The sequence below is a fragment of the Zalophus californianus genome, chromosome 6 (genome assembly GCF_009762305.2).
Source record: "Zalophus californianus isolate mZalCal1 chromosome 6, mZalCal1.pri.v2, whole genome shotgun sequence".
Classification (NCBI taxonomy): domain Eukaryota; kingdom Metazoa; phylum Chordata; class Mammalia; order Carnivora; family Otariidae; genus Zalophus; species Zalophus californianus.
The window spans coordinates 34,060,666-34,081,175 of record NC_045600.1 but is presented as its reverse complement, the minus strand read 5'-3'; the positions used below and the strand labels follow the sequence as shown (position 1 = coordinate 34,081,175).

Here is a 20,510-nt window from a genome sequence, read left to right as displayed (position 1 = left end):
CCCAGCAGATCCCTGCAGTGCGTTCCCACACCGCTCCTCCCCGGGAAGGAAGGGGAGTCTCCCCGGATCTGCTGCTTGTTGGGTCCCTGCTGGGGGAGCCATGCCCCGACTGGGCCGCAGATCACAGTTTGTGGCAACCCAGAGCTGAGAGCCCGCGACTCTGCTCCGTCTCTGCAGCCGGCTTCCCCTCTCAGATACCTGGGAGCTCTGGCGCACGCAGGCACCCCCGGTCTCTCTGTGATCCCAAGGGTCCTGAGACCACACTGTCCCGGGAGGATTCCACCCCCCGCTTAGCCACTGCAGCGACGTCCCTCCGCCGAGCCAACTTTTAAAAGGTCCGATTTTGTGCTCCGCGTCTCTAGCACTTGCCAGAAGCGGCCGGCGGAGGCCCCTCCCCCGCTGTCTATCCTCCCGAATATCGCCTCGGATTCACTTCTCCGCACGCCCTACCTTCCAGTAAGTGGTCGCTTCTCTGTTCAGAGAGTTGTTGCTACTCTCCTGTTCGATCTCCTGTTGAGTTCGTAGGTGTTCAGAATGGTTTGATCCCTATTCAGCTGAATTCCTGAGACCAGACGAAATCTAGGTCTCCTACTCCTCCGCCATCTTGCTCCGCCCCCCGAGCATCTGTATTTTTTAAAAGCTCCTCCAGAAATTCTTATGCACAGCCAGGTTTGAGAATCACTGTTCCAGTGATTCCATTTCTCATAACACTTTCATTCCATTTCTCATAACACTTAATGAATTATATTGCAATTTCTTATTTGTTTACCCAATTATCTCCCTCACCAGATTGTGAACTCTTTGAGGCCCAGGACTATGTCTTATTCATCTTTTCATTTTGACCACCTATTCATCTTTTCATTTTGAGCACCTGGGGTTAGATAGAGGCTCAGATATTGCATAAGGCCTCAGCCAGGTTAATAGCAAAGTCCCAGGGTCTCTTGATACCTTGTCTTGTGTCAGTTTGGATCATATTGTAGTCCCTGAGTTCTCCAGATCTTTTCTTTACTCTAAGTTGTCATGAATTTCCTATATCATGTCAATACAGGGAAAGTTGATTTGTTACAAAACATTTCCTAGTCTGTAGGAATTCCTTGTATGTTCTGGTAATGAGAAAGTAAGCCAACCAATTAAAAATTTTCTTTCCCCCAAGGTTAATTTAAATCTGTAAAGATGTATGTAAAAATGTAATTTTGGACTTGAAAAGGTTTACATGAAATCACAGAATTTGGGTATTAGAAGGAACTTTAAATAAGTATGAATTTCTTTCATTTTACAGAAGGGGAAACTGGAGTTCAGATATGTTGAAAGGGTGTCCAAAGTCCCACAGTTAATTGGGGATGTTAACAGTTTAGGCTGATTACCAGAGCCTAGGTATTCTTACTACCAGTTCATATTCCAATCTAATTCATATCTTTCCTTTCTTGACCACAAGAATAACAGGTTTGGCAGCCCTGACATGATTAGTTTCATGTTCTCCTAACTGAATTAGCTGAGTATGTAATCCATGTTCTGTTTCAAGAAAGCCACCTCTGTACTTATTTAGTCCTTGTATGCTTCAGCAGTCCTGAGAGACTTTTCAAGTCATTTGGATTAGACAGAGCAATGAGAGCTAAAGTCAAGAATATAAAATCTCACTGTACACTCACTACTTAAATAAGTCATTTAATTTCAGGGCCTTAGATTCCCAATTTTAAAACTGGATTGAAAGAGCACCATTCAAATATTTTAAAATCATATGTGTGTGTTTTGTTTGTTTGGCATTCAATAGGTTTAGATAATAAGTATGTGACCTTTCCCCCTTATTTTCTTCATTAAGTAAGGCATGAAATAAACTAGCTGCTAGGAGAGATTTGTAACTTCTTAGAAAAAGAATCATTTGCTATTTCCAAAGTATTGAAATTGTATGTTTACTGTCAGTCAGGCTTATCATCTTTCCCTCCAATGCTCCAAATCTTTCAGTTTCTTCAAAACACAAAATGGAAATATCGTAGCCTTTTATCTTACTTTATCTGTAAGACTTCACATTGGACTCTGACTTGCACTTATATAGCAGTGAAAAGTTATCATTTGAGTTGGCTGGTTGTGGGTATCTGCATTTTGATAAATCCAGGATATGGATCTCAGCTTTGTGGGTACAAATTTATTTGGTCAACTTACCCAACAGATCAGAGACTCATTCTAGCTACTCAAACTCCCAAGAGAATCCCTGATAAACCAAATTAATTTAAATTACACAGATGGCTATACCTTCCAAGGTGGTTGGAATGTGTCTATATGTAGGCCATTCCCATTTCAGAATCAAATTATTAAGGAAGCTGAATTAGCAATAAGAAAGTATTGGTGGAATTGAAACATTATTACAGTTTTATGTACACTTGTAATATTCCAATTATGTTTCTCTGAGAATAAAACCTCTGATCCTTGACTGTACTTGGGAGATACTTTTCAGTTTTAACCTCAACTAAGGAAAACTTTGTCCCTTTAGCAATACAATTACAATACAAGCCATAATGTTGGGTAGTACTATTTTTGTAGCTACTCTTATTTATTTTACCTTGACTTCGGAACTATTCAGGGAATATTTGCTAACATTTCACTTCCAAAAGTTATCTTTTTGCCATGACCACGAAGTGATTAGTAATGTCTGTTATACTGCTTTCCTAAATGAAGTAAGGCCAACAACAGCTTGATTGATACTTTCATCTTTAGTCTAGAATTGCAATCACCAAAGAGACAAGTGACAATATGTGAGAATATTGCCTTATGCTTTTAGATCCAGGCAGAAAATCCAGCTTCAGTATTTCTTATGTGAACTGTGTGCCACTTTAGATGGTGTCTTCTTTATAGGCAGAGGCTTCTGCAATCTTTCCCAGGCCAAGGCAAATTTCTAACAGCCCCACTGGCCCCCTAGGAGGAGCCTGTATTGCTCACAATTCAAAGTCCTTATTGCTTCATACGTTCTGTATTTAATCATCAGATATTAGGAAATGTGAAGAGAACAAGGTTCCAGGTTGGAAAGGGATACTTGCTCTGCAACCAATCAATCCCACAGCAGGAGATATACAGGCAGATAAATATGAAATGTAATAATCACATGGTAAAATGAGTGGTCCTGAAAAATCTATCATCTCTGCTTCTTTCACATATTCATTTATGCTTCTTAACATCTCAAACCTTTATTTAAGATTCACTTTAAGCTAAAACACTGTATAAATATTCTTACAAACCATTTTTCCTCCAATTATTGGTCAACCTAGGACAAAATGAGGTTACTTAGGCTAACAAAATAATTTTTTTCCTTTTTAAAAATAATTTTCCTTTTGTATATTGCTTTTATAGAGACAAATATATTTTCCTAGGGTAGCCGGACCTTAAGCTATGTTTGATTACATGGAAACCAATTAATAATAACTTAGGAAAAGGATGATGTTTTCGATTTTTTTAGAAGTTCAAAACTTAAACTCAATCCACGTCAGTTTTCAAACTTGGGAATATCTTTTTTATTAATTTTATTTATTTGAGAGAAAGGGAGTGCATACAAGCAGTGGGGAGGGGCAGAGGGAGAGGGAGAAGCAGACCCCCGCTGAGCTTGATCCCAGGACCCTGAGATCATGACCTGAGCCGAAGGCAGACGCTTAACCGACTGAGCCACCCAGGCACTCTGGGACTATCTTTTCTTGACTTGTGTATACTGAATCCTAAAACCTGAAGGACTTGTAGACAGAGTCCCCTTAAAAAATCAAATAACTTCTAGGCACTTAATGCTACTTTTCTATTTAACAAATCTCACTCTCCTTTTTCTTACCTAATAATTCCTTCCTTTTCTATCAATTACTGTCCTCCTCCCCTATGGTCTACCCTTTCTTTGAATTAAGGAGGGAGGAAAATCAGTGCTTTCTTTAGAAATCAAAATTTTCCCTCCTTGCTTCCTTCTTTTATCAGATAAGCAGACATATAAGTAAGTGGTGATCTTCTGTAAATTGTCATGACACACTGGGAAGTGCTTCTCTATCTTCTGAATATTAACAGAAGATAATATCAGTGGTATTAAAGGTATAAATTGGAGCCCTCAGAAAAGAATAAAATCTGTAGTAATGGTGGAGATAGGAGTCTGTAAGAAGAGTTGAAGAACTAACTGCTGATCTATCAAGGCACTACCCTTATATATGGTACCTAGATCCATCCTCCCTTGGTCTTAGCCATTTGGTAGGGCTCAGATGATCCTCATGCTCTGGATGAGTACATGACTGAGGCCTAACCAGTCAGCTTAACTTGCCTTAGTAAGTGGGGACATGACCTAGTTCTATGGTTCTCAACATTTTGGTCTCAGGAGCCCTTTACACCCTTAAAAATTATTGAGGACTCCCAAGAACTTTTAAGTAGGTTATATCTATCAATATTTAGCAAACTTTTTTTTTTTTTTAAAGAGAGAGAGTGGTGGGTGGGGGGAGAGGGAAAGGGAGAGAGAGAATCTTAGGCAGGCTCCATGCCCAGTGCAAAGCCTGACACAGGGCTTGATCTCACGACCCTGAGATCATGACCTGAGCTGAAATCAAGAGTCAGATGCTTAACCAACTGAGCCACCCAGGCACCTCCAAAACTTTTTTAATATAAAAATATATAAACACACATTCTATTAGCTGTCAGAGTGATGATATCATTATATATAATTTAGCCTCTGGAAAAATTCCACCATATCTAATGAGAAAATGAGAGTGGAAAGACAAATAATGCCTTAGTATTGGTATGAAAATATTTCTGACCTTGAAGACCCTCAAGAAAAGGTCTTGGGGTCTCCAGGTATCCCCAGACAAGCTTGAAAACTACTGATCTAAATTATTGCTTAGAGAAGACAATACCAACTTTGCCACCAGGTAGGGAGAATCAATATGAGAAGTAAGACAACAAAGGAGAAAGCATAGCTGAAAGATTTTGATGGCGTGGTTTCAGATCCTGAATCTAGCCAACCCTGAAGCTATATACATGTCTGGAATTCATAGCTGCATGAGCCTTTTGGTGTAAGCTAGGATCAGTCGCTTGTAATCAAAATGTTCTCATACATCTGGATTTCCAGCTGGGGACCTCAGACGAAGAGAACAAGGGTGAGAAAAATACAAAGGACCAGGGCACAAAATTATTCAAGCAGAAATCTGGGCAGCAAAAATATAATATCAAAAGCCCAAAGAAAAGTTCAAATTTATTTTTATAAACATGGCAGACATTGGAAAACATTGTCCTAATTATTCTCAAATAAGTGCCATCAAATTCCGTGGACAACTGTGGTGGCTCAGCTTCATTAAAAGACAACAAAGGCATGAAAACTAACAGCAAAATGTCAGTTTCATTAGTAGGAATGTATAAATTTATCTCACCAGACTTTGAAAAATTCTAATTTCGGAAACTGCTTTTGTGGGGAAAAGCATTAGGCCATTTGGTTCAAATATTAAAAACTTCCCCAGTATTCTCTACTATAGAGCTGTGTTTTCTCTAAGAATGTGTCTACCTGTACCTCTGAAACAAATAATACATTATGTGTTTAAAAGAAAAGAAGGAGAAGAAGAAAAGAAGAAGAAGAAGAAGAAGAAGAAGAAGAAGAAGAAGAAGAAGAAGAAGAAGAAGAAGAAGAAGATAGTAGGAAGGGAAAAATGAAGGGGGAGAAATCGGAGGGGGAGACGAACCATGAGAGACTATGGACTCAGAAAAAAACTGAGGGTTCTGGGGGGGTGGGGGGATGGGTTAGCCTGGTGATGAGTATTAAAGAGGGCCTGTATTGAATGGAGCACTGGGTGTTACACGCAAACAATGAATCGTGGAACACTACATCAAAAACTAATGATGTAATGTATGGTGATTAACATAATAAAATAAAATAAAATAAAAGCATGTGTCTAATTTCTAAATCCTAGCTTTTAAAGAAATCTTTGAACCTTTGTCATTGCCTGTACTGGCTTGAACAGTGTCTCCCCCGCCCCGCCCCCACCACCCCGCTCCCAAATTTCACATTCACTCAGAATCTCGGAATGTTACTTATTTGGAAATAGGGTTTTTGTAGATATAATTTGTTAAACTGGGATCATACTGGATTATAAGTGGGCCCTAAATTGAATGATTGATATCCTTATAAGAAGTGCAAGTGAAAATACATATAGACAAGGCCATGTGGTGATGGAAGCAAAGATTGGAGTGAGGCAGCTACAAGCCATGGAATGCTAAGGATTGCCAGTAACCACTAGAAGCTAGAAAGAGGCAGGGAAGAATCCTCTTCAGAGGATTCTTAGATCCTTCAGAGGGAGCATGGCTTTACTGACAGCTTAATTTTAGACTTCTGGGCTCCAGAACTTTGAGAGAATAAATTTCTGTTGTTTTAAGGCACCCAGTTTGTGATAGTTATGGCAGCCCTAGGGACTAATACATTGCCTAACTCAGCCAATCTAAAATTCATCTTGAGTATAATCAAGCTTCCTTTGGGGAAAATAATAGGTTAAAATCAACCACAGTTTCACCTTGCACCCATTTTTGTTGTTGTGCTGAATACACGTAACAAAATTTACTATTTTAACCATTCAATGGCATTAAATATATTCAAAGTCATTTTTAACTGACTTTTAATTGTGGCTGTTAGTCTATCAGGAAAGAGGCAAGAATGGAATAAGCCTTAGAGGAAGAATAATTTATTGCCAAATTTGTTCTTGCTCACATCCAATGTCAATGAGGAGAGTCTGACCCCAGAAAGCCAGTAAGCTTTTACCTTATAACTGAAATTGTAATTAACCACAGGAAAACTAAAGTACTAGGAGGGCTAAGTGTAAACACACTATTATTAGAAAAATTTCAACCTTTACACTAATTCATTTCTACTGATAAACTTTCATCTTCATAATGAAAATCATTATAAAAGCCAGATGTTTACCTATCTTTTGCGTTAATTTTTAGTTAATGTAAACTCCTGTCGTTTTCATTAAAACCTTAAGAATAGAGAGAGTAAAACCCTGGGCACTGCTAATTCTTTACGTACAAACTCTTTTTCATTTCTTGTTTTCCCCTTTCCCTCAGTATATTCCTGAGACATCTGTCAATATTCAGGAATGCTACTCTCTTCCTACCTTGGTTTGAAAAATTTTCTGTTATAATGTTTGATTACAGGATGAATTTTGAAGAAAATTCATACTATAAAACAGGAGGAAAAAAACATGTGCATACTGCAATATTCACTCAATAACCAGCAGTAAAAGAAAAGTCACATTAGACAGTAAGGTCACTGAGTTTTTCTTGGGCAAATTTTGTTACAGCTTGCTAAATTCAATAGAGATGAATACACTTGAGGAAAATTGTTGGAAAACAAGCACATATTAATAGTTGTTCAGCTTAGTTCTAGTAACTACTTTTTTCAGCAATTTTAGTAGTTTTAGCAAACAAACCTCCATATACTTTAGGGTTAATTCTCACCTTTCCCAATTAAATTTCACCATTATTACTTTTACATAGAAAGTCCCTTGTTTTATTTAAAATTTTATTTTTTACCTTTTTAAAAATTTAAACTCAATTTAATTAACATGTAGTGTGTTATTAGTTTCAGAGGTAATTTAGTGACTCATCAGTTGCATATAACCCCTATGCTCATTACATCAAGTGCCCCCCTCACCCTCCATCTCCGTTACCCCATCCCCCCATGGGCCTCCCCTCCAGCAAACTTCGGTTTGTTTCCTGTAGTTAAAGAGTCTCTTCCGGTTTGTCTAAAGTCCCTTGTTTTCTGTTATTTATTGTGAAACAAAATACCAGTTTCTTTCCATGAATAATTATAGAATATTCTAAGTTGAGAGGGTGCTTATTCAGACAACCACTTTACTTAAAGGGTGCTTATTTAGTCTGCAACCTTAAAAAACCCCAACTTAGTTTAATGTTATAGAACCTATTAGTAGCCAGGTTTAGAATTTATCTCTCTAAAACTTCAAGGCATTTTAAAATCATTTCAATTTGAGGGTGCTGTAGGTAATATAAATTGAAAAGGTAGTAATGTAACCAACTATTTGCTCTTCATCTTTAGTTTGAGATAAACCATTTTCTTGGACATACTTTCACTTATATATATCCCTCTCATGAAACTAGTTAAGAATCTGTTGGTCACCAGGTTGTATGGTGATAGATTATTAAAGGAAATGGCTTTATGATCTGGCTTCAATTTTTTAATCTACTGTCAAAAATACTAGCAATACACACACTCAAAAGAAATTTTACTATTTTTTTTAAAATCTCACCTCAATTTCATCCATCATCTCCTTTGTACTCCCATTACTATTATTTTTTAATATTTTATTTATTTGACATTGAGAGAGACAGCGACAGAGGGAACACAAGCAGGGGGAGTGGGGCAGGAGAAGCAGACTCCCCGCTGAGCAGGGAGCCTGATGCGGGGCTCCATCCCAGGACCCTGGGATCATGACCTGAGCCGAAGGCAGACACTCAAGGACTGAGCCACCCAGGTACCCCTGTACTCCCATTATTTAAAATGAAATACATAACGACATGAATTTTAAGTTAGAGGACAGATCCATGTTCTCATGGCACAATAAAAAACATAACCACCAAATTAACTGAGATTTTGTGTACAAACGATTATACATGTTTGACACTGCTTTTCATTCTTACGCTTCCCAGATTTACCATGACCAAGAACAGAAGGAAAAAAAAATCTGTATTATTATTTTTTAATTCAGAAGTTGAAAGGACTGGGAAGAAAGGAACTAAGGAACCGATGTGAAATAGCCACAGGTGATTAATAAGACATTTTTGAAAGATACATGAAAATAAGTGGCAACAAAAGCTATTTTCATGGTAATCTCACATCTCACAAATACTGAAATGAAACTCAATTGTCACGGCCTGAGTTCCTACTTCCAATTTTTCGATCATGGTTCAGGGGAGAGGAACACGTTCTAATCGTTCTCTAAGACTGGTGCTTTTCATCTAGAAGCAGAGACCGTGGTAATGAAGCGTAAGGCCACGAAACCAGGGGGCAGCGGGAGGGAGAAAAGCCAGGTATCCCCATTCAAGATGCTCTGCTTCGCCTGTGAGGATCGTCATGTGGGTAGCGACTTGGGAGATGGGATCCTAAAGCACAGGGGAAGCGGATATCCTCCCGCCGGGCGAGCCGACTGAGGAAGCGAGCGGGAAGGTGAGGTGGGACAGACTAACTCCTCCTTCACCCACGGCGGGGTCCCGGTCGTAGCGGCCACTGTTCTGCCACCATGTAGCTTTCTAAGCCACTTCCAGATGCCCTGGCGCTTTCAGTGGGTCGGCTGGCCGCGCCCCAGGGCTTCGAGGAGAGGCCCCCGCATGCGGAGTCCTTTCCTCGTCCCCTTTGGAGAGCTGCTCAGCGGCCCCGAGACCTGCCCCAAGGCTCTAACGACGAGGCGCTGGCTCGGCAGGGGATTGCTTCTGTCTGAGGCCCGGTCGAGACTGCGTTCGTGTCTCGCGGGCACCCGCTTCGCGTTCTCCAGCCAATCCGGCGCTACTCGCGCGCCTAAGAGCGTTCCCCGGCGCTTTTCGGGCTGTGCCGCCTCCTTCCCGCTTCCAGTACTCCGCAGCCGGGCTCTCACACCTCCCCTCACTCTCCACGAGTTCCACGCCTCGCGGTGTAGCTCCGCCCCTGTCCCCGAGTCCGCCCCCTCCACCGTCCGAGCGGGTGCACTCCTTTCCCTTCACTCTCCTGCTGTCTAGCCGGTCTGGGTCTCGGGCTTCTCAGAGCGATCTGGGTCTCAACGGCCTCACTCAGACGCCTCCGCGCGCTCTCCCCCCGCGGCCCCCACCCGCTGCTAGCTGCCTCCGACCTGGACTCGGGGTCGCGCGCCCTAACTCCGCCTTCCCCCCCCCCCCCTCAGCGGACTCGCGCACTCCGGGCCCGGCCTCTACCCCGCGCAGGCCGCGGAAAGCCTGGCCGCCTCCCCCTCCTCCGGTCGCTGCGAGCTCTCCGGACGCTCTCGCTCTCGCGCTCTCCGAGGCGAGCGCGCTCCCGGCCCGCGCGCTCCGCGCTCCGGCTTCTCCCGGCTCCTGTCAGTGCGGTGACTGCGCTGGGAAACATGGCGACCGAGGGAATGATCCTCACTAACCACGACCATCAAATCCGTGTCGGAGTCCTCACAGGTAACCGGGAAAGGAGGTCCGGGACCGCCGCGGCCGCTGTGCCCGACTAATCTCAGGCTTCTCGCCTATGGTGACTCTTCTCTGCGGCCTCGGGAGGAGGGAAGGCTGAGGAGGGGGACGGGGGGGTGCGTTTTACAACCGCTGAGAGCTGACGGAGGTTGGGGTGTTCCTGCGGCCCCCCCGGGAGCTGGAGCCGGCCGGTGGGATGTCAGGCCTCAGTACCTTCGCAGCCGAAGTCCCTGGCCCCGGGGGACTGAGGGGCCGTGCGGCGGGCGCTGCGGGGCTCCTTGATGCCGGTGCAGGCGGCGGGATCCCGGCTCCGCATCCAGAAGCACGCCGCTCTGACTGGCCGGCGCGCTTCCTCCGCTAATGCTCATCTCAGAGAGGGGGGATTCCCATTTCCACCCCCTCCGTCCCTTCCCCCCCTACGCCGGCGGCCCCGCGCCGGTCTAGCTTTGCTTGCCCTGGGCACCGGCCGAACCCGACACGGGCGGATATCTGGCGAAACTCTGCTCTGCCTTAGGCTGCCCCTCGCCAGCGGGGCATCCCCTCAGTCACCCAAGGGACACCCCTTATCTCTCCCGAGAGATGGGGGATCACTTGCACCCAGACCTCGGAAAGTGTCTGCATTCCGCTTGTCCGAGCAAAGGGGCCTCTGCCCTCCTCTTCCTTTTCTTAGAGGGACGGGTTGCACCCTGTGGCTGGGGCTTTTTACTTGAAAAGGTAGGATTCTCCGACTTGGGCTCCTCTGTCCTCCTCCCTTCTGGGAACCCCCCTCCTCCGGGTGGTCCCAAGGCGTGTGAGGAGCGCACTTTCCTGGGTCTCGTTTCCCTCCCTCGCAGAAGCTGTGTGTGCTCTGCATGTCTGATTCCGTTGCGTTGTATTTGGGTAATATCCCTCAGTTCGGCGATAGGCAGTTGCTGCAGGGCATGACTTCCGAGATGAATAGCAAGCCAATTTGTAGGGGTTTCTGCTGTGGTTCTGTAATTGGCAAGGTTTATGTGTAATTCATTGGCGAGATGGGGGTTAAAGAACTATATTTGAAATCTGAGGGCTTAGTTTGGAGTGAAGGAAATCCAAGACACACGGATGTGATTTCGGAAAAAGAAGAGATGTAGACGGGAATCCTTGTGTCTCCCCCGTCCCCCGCCCCTCACTTCTTAATTTTTTTTCTCTTGTCAAATCTGACAGGTTGAGACGGTGCTCGGGAAGGGACTAAATTGAATGATTCTTGCTTTTATTAGGAAAAAAATCTCTGTCGGTAGATACTGAGTGCTAAGCTTAATTTGGCTACTGAGTTTTATGAAAAGGAGATACCCATGGCACCCCTTCCTCTCTTTTAAGTAAAAGGGTTGCCTTGCCCTGGTATGCTTTCCAGTTGTTAATGGTGATTTATTGAATTTTCCTAATCAAAAGCCTCTGGGACAGAGAAACTAGTCTAAACCAGTTGCAGGGACGGGAACACCCCCTCCCCCCCAAATGATACGCTGTTCTCTTCTTTTGGTGCTGAAACTGTTGCTTTGTGTGAATATTCAGTTGTATCAGAATTCTTAGAGTTGACATTGCTGATTTTCAAAGAATCTAATCGCGGGGTGTAAAAATGTATAGCCTATATCAGCCTTCAACTTGCACTTTAAATTCCAGCCGGTTTTGAAAATTAATGGAGTAGTAATAGTGAAGCTTTATAGAAATCAGAGTATTTCAGCTGTCCATGGAAACGAAAGGTCAAAGCTGTTTTAAAGTTAAGCCATAGCGATTAAAAAACAATCATTATATATATATATATATATATATATATATATATATATATATATATAGTTCGTTTAAGCTTTCCCTAGTAGTTTTATTTAGTGAATCATCTTACCTGGGTCAAGTAACACAGTAGATGCATACACAGAATGCTTTGATAGGTACAGCCCTTATCTCTATCCATACAGTCCAATAGGGATAGCATCGATATGCAAACAACTAAAGAAACAATGTATGTAATTATTGTGCTACAATTGTTTAAATAAAATTACCTGTGTATTTGAGGGCTAAATGTAAAAGGAATTCCATTGCAGGATGGATTAGGAGCAAATATAACTAACTACCTGAAGGGAGAATTTGGTTCATTTACCAAAGGTAAGAAGAAACTGGCATTTTATTTTATTTAAGATTTTATTTATTTATTTGACAGAGAGAGACACAGCGAGAGAGGGAACACAAGCAGGGGGAGTGGGAGAGGGAGGAGCAGGGAGCCCGATGTAGTGCTCTATCCCAGGACCCTGGGATCAGGACCTGAGCGGAAGGCAGACGCCCAACGACTGAGCCACCCAGGTGCCCCAGAAACTGGCATTTTAAAGGGGAGTTGAAAGTCAGTGGCAAAGTTATAAATGAATATGTTTGTGAGGATGAAGCTCTTGAGCAGAATAAAAATGTAACTCAAAGACCTTGAAAAGCTTAGGTGGAATAGGTGGGTGGCATAGGCAAAATGTCAAGGAGAGAAGATAACTTTGGCAGTGGAATTATAGGTAATCTGGAGAAGCTGTCTCATGAAAATGAGGTACAGTAGTTTAGGGGGAAAGGTTTAGGGTCAAGAATAAGGATGTAACTAAAGGAACAAAAAGGAATATGACCGATTTGGGAGAAGTGGTAATGGAGGACAATTGGATGTGCTGATAAAATGGATATTTGAAGTCAGAAATAACTGATGTTTTTACTTGAAAAGTTATTGTCTTTTCTATGATGGAGCCTGGAAACAAGAATCAGAGGAAAGAGCACCAGCCCTCAGTCTGCAATTAGGGGACTTTATTACAGACAGCTTAATATTTATGGTCTTGATATTCCATGTGATTTTGTGTAAGGAAAAAAAACTACAAAAATAAGGCTATATTGTGTATTTTGTGTCTTTTAGAACTTCACGTTTTTTAGTTTTACTATGTAGAGTTTTTCTTTATTGAACTGAAGTACTATGATTTCATACTTAAGAAAATTGAATTAAGAGGCCACCCTTAATACTGTGATTTTATGAGTTATAATTTGGCTCTCTTAAAGGCAGAGGGTGTGTTTTATAAAATATCTTTGGCATACTTCATAATAGTGATTCTGAGTATTTTATCTATTTTACAAAGGTGGTTGAAAGTGTTGTCTACCCATGCACACATTTTACAATGTGTCTGTATTTTGGTGAAATTGTATTGTCATTTCTCCAAGTCTTCAATTGATTTTCTTTGTGACATTTTTTTATTATATGTTGAAAGATAATATTTATACTTTGAAACTTTTCATCCTTTAGATTTTTTTAGTCTTCATCTCAGCAGTGAATTTTGCAAATAAATGTATGCAGTCTATTGAAACTTCTCATCAAATAATATTAGAATTTTGGAAACAACGGTAGGGCAGTATTTAGCAATGACATTTCTTTTTTGCTTGATGATCTTGAATCATTTTGGACTTGGAAATTAGATTATAATAACTAGTGTGACATGGTTATTTTAGTTATACAAATTATTTCTTAAAAGGGAAATGGGGACATTTATGTATATAAAAATTGGTTATCATGGAAAAAATTTAGATTGACAATTATTGCCCATCTGTAAGAACAGTACTTTTATTAGTAACTGTCTTATGTTGATTTGCTAGAAATGAAGGTGATAAGATCTGTGGTGACAGTTTTTAATATATGTGTTTCTAATGTTTTCTACTTGTCTTACTGTTTATAACAGAGATTAAAGTAATGTGCTGATGCATAATATGAGGCAAATAAAGAGGTATTTGCTTCTTTGAAGCTAGAAACAAGATGTGGGGCAGATGTAGGATTTTTCTCCCCATGATAACATTAGTAGTAATTATACTTTCAGCCAGTCTTAACAATTATGTAGCAGAATCATTATATTTTAATGTCACTTTTCACCTACTTTTTACTTTTTCTAAAGAAAACTGTTTATCAAGGGAGCACACTAGTTCTACCACTGTAAGAGCTCCACAGAAACATCAGGAAAATAACGAATACATGCATTTATATAATATAGAATGAGCTAGGTGATATTCCATTGGCTATTTAATATTGTATTAGCTAGCTATTGCTAATATTCAGTACCAAAGCATTTAGCACTTAGCTAAAGATGATAATCTATTACCTAAATTTTCACTAACAATAGTATGGTTGAGAAAAAGATACAAATGTTTAGGAAAGAGCATTTTAAAATCATTTTTTTTGCTCTAGTAATATACATTTTTATTGCACTAAGCTGTAGATCTGTAATCAGTAAAAGATATTAGAACAAATATAAGACTAGATAAGAGACATTAAAGACTAATTATAAAATAGAGCATCAAAAATTTTGTTACATATAGGGAGTATTTTAGTTATTCATAAATAGTCATTCAAAATATTTAAAAAAATATTCTTAGCCAAGGAGATTATAATCAAATAAGTCTAGAATTGTTCAAGCATTTATTTTTATTTCATTCCTCAAGCTTGTCCTTGTACATTAAAAGTTTTCATATTGTTTTCTAAAAATTCTATTAACTGATAAAGATATATTTATATACCTTTGTTTTGAGAATGGGTATTGTTATTAAGTAGGCAAATTAGTATTGCAAACCAAATCTGAATCCTACCAAATGGAATTGTGTGTTCTGGCAAACATACCAATATTGATCTGTATGATCATTGTTAAAAAGTATCCTGTGTCTCAAACTGTGTCATTCCTTCATGAATTTTTGGTTGGAACCAGCGTATTAGAGAATTAAATGTTTAGCTAAAGCAAGAAATTGTTAATTTCTAATGCATGTACTACTGTCATCACTGGCTAAAAACTTCTAAATTATTAGTACATATGTTATTACATATTAAGAGTTTTAACTATATTGAAACTACATATGACTATTTGACATTAAATGAGGTATATGGTGGAGAATCAGCAGTTTGGTGCTGGGGAGAAATGATGAATAAGAGTTTATTTTTATTCTTACTGATGATAGATTCCTATTTAAGGTGAATAATAGGGTGCTTTTTGAAACAGTAGGTAAAATAGATAAAACCTATACTTTGTTCCTGTAAATAGGATTGAACAATAGGAAACATATTTGGAATTTGATCTGTTAAAAAAAAAAAGAGAGATCTTAAAGAAGAAAGTAATAAAACCACAAGGGATTTTCTCCTTCACATCCTGGCAGAGATGATAAATACCAAGGAAGAAGAAAATATTATTTAACCTGCTCAAAAGTATTTGGGACTGTAGTTAATATGGACAGCATGGAATCTTAACTTAATTTTTGAGTAGCCAACCCAAAAGCAAAAGTCTAATGAAGTATGTATCTTCATGTAGAAGTCTATCCAGGTTGTTCAGTGGATTCATAAGTGAATTTGTATTTAAGTAATTAATTTTAATTAAGTAAAATTTCTTGAAAATTTTGTAATTAAAATAAACAACCCCAGCAATTTTTACAGTTTTGCCAGTAAGTATGCATTTTGAAAGAATGGAATGAAATTTACTATGCTTTTAAAAAATTTCCCAATTTGGAAAATAAAGGAACAAGGAAATGAGATGTGGTAAAAAGGAGCATTACACAAATTGTGTCCTGCTTCTCATATTGGGTGCATGACATTGTGTCAAGGGATACTCTTTGAGGATTCTAAGCCTTAGAATCTAAGCTATGAGAACCAACATAATAATTCTTGAAGTGTCAGTTTTGAGACTATGTAATTTAAACCATTTTAATATTAAGATAAGTATGAGTAAATTAGGAAAAGGATGTAGAATTCACACGAACTGTTAAGATAAAATTAGAAACTTCAAAGAAATTTCAAGTGAACCCATTATGTAACTCCAGACCCATCAGTCTTCTGTTATTGGTGCTTTGGCACCAAAAATTTAAGGAGAACTGGGTCATAGGAAGAACATTTAGAAGACTTGCTTTCTAATGCTAGTTTGGCCAGTAAAGTTTTGTAATATTACTTAACTCTCTTGGCTTTTCTTACCACTAATCAGAAGGAATCATTCTCTAAGATTACTTTAAGTTCTCATGGCAATATGTTTCTATCCTTTAGCATCTTTAACAGCTGCAAAGAGAAATACGGGCTATTAGACTTAGTTACTACTTTTTGTCTCTATAATAAGAATCATTGTGGAAGGAGGTAGATTATACAGAAAGAAATGCAAGAGAATAAGAAATGGAAGAAAAGATAAAAATTTCAGAGATTAAGTCCTGTCAGTATAAACCGAAGGAACAATATTTAGATTTTTTTTTATTTAGAAAATTTTGTGGCCTTGCTAATCTTCTCTTTCTTATCAGTAATTTCAGTCCTACACTTAATTTCAGACTCAGCTCAAGCCTCCCTTCCTCAACAAAATCTTAGGAATTATTTTCTACAATGATGTCTTTCTTTGTTTTCCTGCAGTATTTATTAATGTTGTCTATACCCTATAATCATGTATATGTGGGAGGCTGCAAGGTGTAGTTAAAAAAACAACAACAACAAGAAAAAAGTACTTTGGAGTCAAACAGACTTGGATTTCAGACCCAGATTTGCTCTTTATTTTGGGAAGTCATTTAATCTCTCAGTTTCCTTTGGCAATACTTCACAAAGTTGTAAGAACTGAGATAATGTATGTGAAAATGCCTACCATATATGTCTAACTTGGAGAATATATCTTTTTTTCAATAATCTTTTTTTCCTTTCCTTATCATATGTTGCTTTGATGTAGTTTGCTAACAGCTTCATGTATAAACATCTTAGTCAAAGTAGATTTTAAAGTTTTTGAAACAGATGATTGTGTGCTTTACTTCTGTGCCATTTTGTCATAGCACCTCTTAATGAAGTAATTGCATAAAAGATGTTTAATAAAAAACTGGATGGTGTGACATTTATATAGTGGCTTAGGAAGCAGCTACCCAGAAACATTTAGGTAAATCAGAACTTCACTGTTATTACTAAGAAGACAGTTCAGGGGTTTAGTATTTTCCTATATGTACTGGTAAGAGGATGATACTAATAATGTATATTTGAAACATTTGTATACTATCAAACTTAATATATTGCTTCTTAGTTGATGGGCAAGTCTGTATCAGGATTATTTTAGAGTAATTTTATAGTAATTTTAAAAAATGTCATCTTAACAAATGAAAAAAAATTATAGATTGAATAAATTCTGAAAACGTTTTTTGAAGTTCAGTTCTGATAGTCAAAATAGCAAAATAGCATAAATAGGAGTTAAAGTTCTACCTCTTCTACCCCTCCCCTCCCCTCCCTTCCTACTCCCTTCCCCTCCCCTTTCTTCCCCTCCCCTCCCTCCCTCCCTTCCTTCCTTTTTCTTTTTAAAGTAGGCTCCACACCAATGTAGAGTCCAGTGCGGGGCTTGAACTCACGACTGAGATGGAGACCTGTGCTGAGATCAAGAGTTGGTTGCTTAACTGATTGAGCCACCCAGGCGCCCCTCTACCACTTTCAAGACACTTAATTACATTTTACTTGTTTCCTTAGCTCTGAATGAGGGTAATTATACTTATCTAATAGGGGTAATGTGAAGAACAAAGGAAATAATATATTCAGTATTCAACACCTACTATGTGCCAGCTCTGTTATAAAGTGAGGGATTCAGTAGTGAATAAGATATGGTCCTTGTCCTCTTGGAGCTTATTTTAGCATTAATAGGAAAACACCTTTTAGTCAAGTTGGATATTGACAAATTCATGCTTCATTTATGTTGCAAAAGTGCTTCTATATTTTATTTTTGATGTCAATAACAAGTATAAACGCCAACATTATTTTCATGTCAAGCCATTTTTGACTCAAATTTTTAAACCATTACATATTTCCTGCTTTCTAAGATAGAATATACTGAACATAATTTTAATTATTTTTTGTTCAATCAGGTTTAAGTAAATATAGCTAACATTTATCAGGCCTATATACATGGCATAAATATGTTCTATTTGTGCTAAGCACTTGACACATGTTATTTAATTCTTACAACCTTAATAAATTGCCCTTCACCTTCTAGTTTCTAATCTACTATACCCTTGGGAAGCATATAAACAACCTTGCTAAGAATTATATATGGTAGGACATCCAGTTAGACTTGCAGGTCTAAAGAATAATTGTTTTCACTTTTGGGTTGAAGGCATCAGAGGATGAATGGTTATTACTATAAGACCAAAAGAAATTTACTTGTTTCTTTGTACTTTGAGATTTCAGGATCATGGCTAATTGTGTCTGCCTCATGCTGAAAATGCTAATAAAAATGCAGAAACTTGTGAAAGGAAGAGATAAGTACAATCTGAGCGCTAAATAGAAATGTACTGTTAAGTTCTTTTTTTTACAAACATTAAGAAGTATACTTAGAATTAATGATCTTTAAAGTCTAATTCAGGTTAAGAACTTTTGGATATCTTGGACACAAGAAATTGAATAGGGTACATACTTTTTCAGAAAAAAGGGATGAAGGACGCCTGGGTGGCTCAGTTGGTTAAGTGCCTTCTGCTCAGATCGTGATTTCAGGGTCCTGGTATTGAGTCCCACATTGGGCTCCTTATTCAGCAGGGAGCCTGCTTCTCTCTCTGCCTGCTGCTCCCCCTCCTTGTGCTCTCTCTCTGACAAATAAATAAAATCTTAAAAAAAAAAAAAGGATGAAACATTTAAAAAATGTGATTAAAAAATTAAAAAAACATTTAAAAAAATGTGATCTCCTATTCTGCTTCCACTTAGAGGAGTCAATAGTGAATTTTGATTCTAACGTAAATTTCAAAAATTATGCTTTGATAAAATTAATATCCCCACAATAGTAGTTGCACTTGAATTTAGTTGCAAGTGGGACAGCTTCTAAATTCTTATCATGTTTTTAATGAGTTTTAAAAACTTATGGAATATATTTGTGTGTAAGATATGTAACAGTACAGAAAGGTAAAGTGTGAAATTAAGCCCTATCACTCTACTTTCCCACTCTCTCTCTAGTGTTAATCATTTTAAGATTTTTATTTTTGTTTATTCTATGTACACGTATGTATTTATTACATCAGAGTTTGCAAATTGGCAGACCAATGGCCATAACTGACCGGTACACGTTTCATTAGGCCCCTGCTGTGTTTTTACAAAAAGTATTTTTCTGGGGCCCCTGGGTTGCTCGGTTGTTTGAACATCTGACTCCTTGCTCAGCGGAGAATAGGTTCTCCGCTGAGCAAGGAGCCCCATGTGGTGTTTGATCCCAGGGCTCTGGGATCCTGACCTGAGCCTAAGGCAGATGTTTAACCCAGTGAGCTACCCAGGTACCTCTTAATCATGAATCCTTATTCTCCATTTCAGTGCTTTGTTTTTCTGAGCATGGTGCAAGTTGATTTCCTTCATGTAGATGCTCCTTTACCTGGCTTGGCTTACGTGTCCATCTTTGAGCCAATCATTAGAACTAGGAGAGTGAGGACTGATTAGCCAGGTCTATATCACATGTCTGTCTTGAGAGTGGGACACTAAATAGGCAGCTTCACCAGAATCACATAGAAAGGGGAAAGGGAAGCCTTCAAAAGAAGTGGAATTTCTGCTACTAGAAAGGGAAAAGTGTGCTTGGGCAGAGAATTCTTTTGCTAGAGGTTCCCTGAAGTCTTGTGCCTTTTTGCTTTCTTTTTTTCCTAAGAATATAGTTTATTATATCTTCCCCTTTTCTTCTTTCTCCTGTTTCTTCAATGAAAATGGTTCTCTGGCAGAGAGTTATAAATTCGAACTGGAGCAAGTTAAGGTGTGAGAATTAGCGGATTAAATTAGGGCTCCCTAATATCAACAGTGACTAATTGACATGTTAATTAACTGGCTTCGACTTTTTCATGCTGTATATATGAATGCTTATCTAAGGACATTTTAGAACAGTAGTGTACATGTAATAGTTAGATTTTACTAGTTTTTACAACAGCTGTTTTATGGTGCTTTGTTTTAAATTTATGATCAGTTATGGGTCTTTAGTCCTTTTTTTCTACAAACAACCTCTCCCACTGTTTTCTAAATTTTGTTCTAGCAGCACTTCTCTGGGAGATGTTATAATAGGTATGGTGTGAAGAGGTTTTTTTTTTAAGTAAATTTGGGAAGTGCTGTATAATGACCTAACCCTCCTTTTGGAGATTGATAGTATATTAAAGCATATTAGTATATTAAAGATGTGAGTAATATTACAATTGTGGATCCTGTTGAACTTTAGTCTAGTGTTTCTAAAACTTTTTGAAAATGGAACACTTTTTCAAGGCACGCGAGAATTTACTTCTTTGGGAAATTGTGGTTTTTCCCCTGCAAATGATCTTTGTAAGACCCTTATATTTATTCTTTTAGCTTTTTGCTCTAGAAGTAGTGGTTACCTATAATAATCTATATTGTGAAAATTAATTCTTTTATTTTGGAT

At 38.9% G+C, this 20,510-nt stretch overlaps 1 protein-coding gene across 11 annotated transcripts in view; it reads left to right on the top strand.

Moving 5' to 3' along the window:
* The first annotated feature begins 9,998 nt into the window (after positions 1–9,998).
* GPHN (gephyrin) overlaps positions 9,999–20,510 on the top strand; it is a 624,840-nt gene continuing 614,328 nt past the window's right edge. For 6 of the 11 annotated variants that reach the window (XM_035728122.1, XM_027571274.2, XM_027571270.2 and 3 more), the window contains exon 1: positions 10,028–10,143. In XM_035728122.1, coding sequence (XP_035584015.1) covers positions 10,080–10,143 — 64 coding nt within the window. In that variant the 5' untranslated portion in view covers positions 10,028–10,079. Of the gene's footprint in view, positions 10,144–20,510 lie in introns of all 11 variants that reach the window. The other 5 variants (XM_027571275.2, XM_035728121.1, XM_027571272.2 and 2 more) reach the window with 1 other exon arrangement.